Genomic DNA, 5,667 nt, shown 5'->3' with positions numbered 1-5,667 from the left:
TTAAATTGTATATCTCATTTATATGCCCCTACAAGGAATGGTTTAACAAGACACAGCGACACGCGTGGGTGTATTTATTTCCGTTGACGTTCATAAGATCAGATATAGTGACAACGTGTGTGTCTACCACATCCGTATGCAAAATCTCGTCTGCATATATGAAAACCACATATTATATGAACCGCTTATTGAAGCAAACGAGTTCGGTTTATTAATCAAGTACGACATTATTACTTCAACATTCGTTATCTAGACGTGACGGAGATAACGCTTCTGTTAGTAACGTGCCAAAACACCTGTTTATGGTTTAACACATCACATCTGAAACACATATCAATTCGTCATTTCAACAAAGTGGACGCTTATCCAACGTGTACAAATATGTTGAGATCGTGTAAATTAATCGTGTTGGCGTCAGTAGCGTTTATAGGGAAAATTCATGGAGCATCGGAATTTACAATAGAAGCAGAAAACATGACCACAACTTCCGGTCAGGTTATGCAAAGGACTAATGCGTCCAACAATATGTCTGTTCTTCTGCATCAAGGCGACATGCTTAGTTATGAATTCTGTCTCATGGCGCCCTCGGCTGTTCAAATAAAGAGACTTATGTATTCAAACGACGGAGGTAGTGACCGGATCTATGTCAGGATGGACAGAACGGACATGACGTCATTTGACACCGTTATTGTCACAAATAACGTGCTCGCCTGGAACACGTTTCGGTCTCCTCATATGGAGAACACCGCTCTGAGTATTTCTCAAGGCACACACATACTAACCATTTTTGCAGAGAAATCTGATCCGAGTGGTGTAGAAATTGACATGGTCACACTGCAGATCAATTCTTCTCAGTCCCTTGGCTCGCTTAAGTGTGAAGTGTTCTGTTTCGACAACATCCGTTACCGCCCTGATGCAACGGACACGCAACACGCCGCCAAAGGTGTAGCGGTCCAGAAGAGCATGCGGACGATCTGCGCCGAGGAGGACAACGTGAATATTCCTGTGTTCCACAATTCTACGACAAAGTTCACGGTCACCGCGAGTCTTCCGAAATACACAACGTTCGCAAATAACAAAGGCGCGGATTTCACAAATTGTAAAATGGCGGACAAGTTGTTATATTTTTCCGGGATTGGAGACCACAATAGGTCATCTACTGAAAAAGATGGTTCGGCCTTCTATTTGAATTTTCATACCGGATTTGGAGTCGTGAGCTCGAATCAGATTGGAAGACTGGTAATCAGTTTTCCACTTAACGGTCCCGCTAACGGTTCAATGGATTCAGAGACTGGTTTACGTTTTATTTTAGAAAACGTCACCTTCAGCGGCACGCTGTTGATCCAGTTCGAATATTTGAATCGTTATGATCAGTGGTCCACTGCACAACAGGCAACTGTGGTCGACTACGAAAAAGTTATCGAGTTTAATTCTACAGATTTTAGTTTACGCGAAGGAATCTCAAATGAAATAAGGATTACGTTCTATTCAAAGCAACACAATCCAGATTCCCTACACATTAGCAAGATATACGCATTAAAACGTGTCTTTCATGGAGACTTAACAACAGAGGTATACGACGATGGAACGACTAAGATTGAAGTGGTCGAGCTCGACCTCTGGTGGCGAGTCAACCAAAGCATGACGGTGAACATAAGCAACACGGGCCGCATTGACCATGGCGTCCACTACTTCCGGGTGTACCATCGCGTGCCATGGTCGGCGGACCGATGGTCGCAAGTGTTCGTTATGTACCAGGATGGCAACATTCGGCTCCTGCCGATCACTCCACACGGCCTCGACTGGATCCCGTTTGGTTCATCCGTCATAATTGGGCAGACGAATCCCGCCGACGTCCGTCCGTGCGCACCCGTCGATCACGTGAACATTAACACGGACACGCTGCAACTTATGATTTATTACGCCGACGGCGGAATCGTTACCATGAATATTGTGTCGCTCTTCAAAGAAACCCGACTTCACATATCTGATGTGACTTTTGTCCAACCAAGATATCTATTCCCGTTCTTTACCTTTCGGTCCATGTACGTAGCCGATGGCAACAGTGACGTAGATCACCTGACAGCCGACGACGGTCCAAACTACGCCATTATTGAACCGTGGGGTTCACTTTCGGGGAAGTTCTTTGCATTTTACCGACAGTGCATTTCGAAGCATAATACGCTTAGTCCGGACATAGAGCTCGATATTATGCAGTAACATTAAGCGTCCTTTTCTACTCGTTCATTTTGGCCTCAGTTTGGTGATTATTCCGTTGATATTTTATTTTTTCCTTTAAAGATAACGTGCTTACTATTTAATGATTAAATGATTTAAAATTAAAAATTGGTTATTTATTAATTACATTGAATAAGCGTCCAATATTTTCTGTTTATAAATCATTATATATTTATTAAACGATAAACTGAATACGAAAACATGGTGTTATGCATATAATATAAATAGTATGCGGCCTTTAAATGTACCCAATCCTTGTGCTGAATTACAACATTTTATGTTCATCATGTATATGTCATAAAAAATTCAGACTTTAAAAACAAAGAGCATTCATTTCTTGCTCTGGTCTCGGTTAAATCAAAGTACTGACAGTACTGGGTTGACGATGCTTTTGCAGAGGATGGATAAAAAAGCTTCAATTTAAGTTTATCTACATCACCACAATTGTGTATGTGGGTACGAAAAAAAACCAACAACATTGGTTACAAAAATTTTGGGTACGAAAAAATTATGCAAAAAAACAACAATTTGGGTACGAAAAAAAAAAAGACATTTTTTTTGTGTACGAACAAACATTTGGGTAAAAAAAATTGGGTAAGAAAAAAAATTGGATACGAAAAATTTTGTGTACGGAAAAAATTGGGGAAACGGGGAAGTAGTACCTGTGGGGAACTTGACCCACAATCGCACATTTTCGGCCCTTTCCGTCAAACATCGGATAAGTATCTCGAAGGCAATAGTATGAATACACATTTCGGAAGCGGTAATGCGTTCCTACCTATGCGCGTCAAAATGTAAGCGAAATATGTAAACAAAGTGGTAGCCTGTCAGGAATGTTTGAATTAACGAAGAAAATCGTGTATTGATGTAAGCTTGTTGAAGAAATGTGCAGAAAATATATTAAATAAGCAATGGCGATATTGTTTTCAGCCACATACGTGTTAATAGTTTGATATAACAAAATGAAAGTGACAGTAGAACTGTCAAAAATGACAACCTATCAATGACTTGTTTTTGCTGGCACGAGAGGGCGATTACACTCAATGTGTTCATATTTTTACCACAGGCTTTGTCAATTACCTTTATAGTATGGGTGGCTATGTTATTATTTATTGTTATCATGTAATTGCATGATTGTGTGTATGTTTACAATACACAAAGCATAAACAAATGATATAAATATACTTATTGAGCTTATAATAATCTGAGAACTATAGCCAGGTCAATTAAGGACTTAACATACACTTTTTGACCTGATTTCATGAAGACTTGACCATGCATGTCCTAGCATGTCCTAGATTTCAAAATCAAGGCCCTGGTCTGACACATTGGTAACATTAACGTTAAACTGTTACCATGTTTAGCAGCCTTTTAGATAACAAAGTTGGCTAGTTTTCAATGTCGCTTCTGGGGATCAAACCCGCAGCACAACCTCCTGCAATCAAAGTGGACACTCTACCACTAGGCTTTTAGGAAGATTCTGAAATTGTTCGATCCCTCGAGAGCAACCAAACAAAAAATTAAGTCACATACTGCAGACTCGGTTTTATTGAGTCTGTTCATGAGAGATAATGGAGCTCGATTGGTCATTTTCGACCCGGGTACTACGTACATGTACTCCGGGTACTCTTAAGTATACATTTACTAACATGTATCCCGGGTACGGTAAATATCCGTAATCGTACTCGGTCGATATTAGACTGTACCCGAGTTGTATTCCCGCTCAAAATCCGATGTCGTAAAACGCACAACCGATTATCTTAAACAAACTTCTCTTTATAAAAATACTGCAGCAACATGCTTTTTGAGTATGTGTTCCGATAATATAGAGGCCATTTTACAGAAAATTGACATAAATGTGAATATAAAATATAAAAAAATATAGCCGACAACGACCCATTTAGCGTTAAATTTACCGGGTACGTTTTAGTATATTTACCGTACCCGGGGTACATGTAAGTATACTTAAGAGTACCCGGGGTACATGTAAGTAGTACCCGAGCCGACAATGAACAATCGAGCGATAATGGAAGGTGCAACATCTAGCATCGCCTTAAGCAGTATTTAATTCTCAACAGGAAAGTGCTGGAGTTATTGATCCCAAGGGACCAGAAAAAACACACTTGATTAATGTTCGAAATAAAATCATTTGTTTAATGACAATTCTATTATTTGAGCCAGGTCACAGGAAAGCGCAGCCCAATAAGTATCCAATTAAACTATTTGTTATTGTCAGAAAACCGCTTTAAAGCAAACAGCTTTCAAGCGACCGCAGGCTGATCTGGATCCAAACTGGCCACAATCGCCTTAATGTCTCTGTTACTGTGACACAGTTCATTTAACTTTTAAATGATATAAGGATACTTATATAGAAACAAGAAAGAGAACAAACCAGTAAAGAGTTTGTAATCAATGTTGAATTTCAGGACAGCTTGGTGATCTGCAAATCCCCTATGATATGTTGATATCGGGTATCATAGTCATTCAATAAGTCGCAAAATGCTCGAATACAATTTATAAAGCAAAATGTGACTTAAATTGATAACTACAAATACTAGTATGCCAGTTTTGCCGTGTCAAGCTGTCAAGATCCAGAAAGTCCGACATTCACATCGAATATGTTCTTCGAATTCCATCGATTGTTGTCATAAGCGGAGATATAGTGAATAAATAACTCAAATATCTTAAATGACCGTTTCTAAATAGCCAAACAAACCGATTTTTGCTGTAAGAAAGTTTTGACATTATTTCATTATTTAAAGTCACTATCACGCTCACCAATACATACGGCTACTGTATAATGCTATATAAAAACATTCGACAACAAGTAGTACCATATATACGATGGTTAATTACAATAGGAAGACCCTAAAAACAAGTAACATTAATGTAAAAACGTTATATTACAAGCATTCGACAAGTTTTAAGCATCTAAATATCTAAATATCGTTCCACGATGTAATCTACTTTCGCTTTCGAGTCAGGATCGGATTCATTCGGGTTGCGTTCATTTGCATAATTTATACAAGCCATTTTCGCATTCGCTAAGTTCCAGTTACCCAGAATTCATTTTGATTTCACAGAATGACTATTCATGAGAGCTACTATGGCAAGCGGTTCGACGCATAATCCCAAGAAACTAGGTTTCTCATGAGAACCTAGGTTCTCAAAATGAGAACCTAGGTTCTCAGAATGAGAACCTAGGTTCTCGCTTGAAGATTGCACATAACGTCAAGAACCCAAGTTTTCAAATGAGAACCTAGGTTTTCATGAGAACCTAGGTTCTTATTTGAAAACCTAGGTTCTCATGAGAACCTAGGTTCTCATTTGAAAACCTAGGTTTTCATGAGAACCTAGGTTCTCAGAATGAGAACCTAGGTTCTCATGAGAAACCTAGTTTCTTGGGATTATGCGTCTAACTGCTTGCCA

General features: G+C 39.1%; 1 protein-coding gene across 1 annotated transcript; it reads left to right on the top strand.

Moving 5' to 3' along the window:
* Nucleotides 1-242: 242 nt before the first annotated feature.
* LOC127873710 (uncharacterized) lies at nt 243-2,430 on the top strand. The gene has a single exon (XM_052417664.1). The coding sequence runs from the start codon at nt 382-384 to the stop codon at nt 2,218-2,220; it is 1,839 nt and encodes a 612-aa protein (XP_052273624.1). The 5' UTR covers nt 243-381; the 3' UTR covers nt 2,221-2,430.
* The last annotated feature ends 3,237 nt before the right edge of the window (nt 2,431-5,667 follow it).

The sequence above is a fragment of the Dreissena polymorpha genome, chromosome 3 (assembly GCF_020536995.1).
Source record: "Dreissena polymorpha isolate Duluth1 chromosome 3, UMN_Dpol_1.0, whole genome shotgun sequence".
Classification (NCBI taxonomy): domain Eukaryota; kingdom Metazoa; phylum Mollusca; class Bivalvia; order Myida; family Dreissenidae; genus Dreissena; species Dreissena polymorpha.
This window is presented reverse-complemented; position numbering and strand designations above follow the sequence as displayed.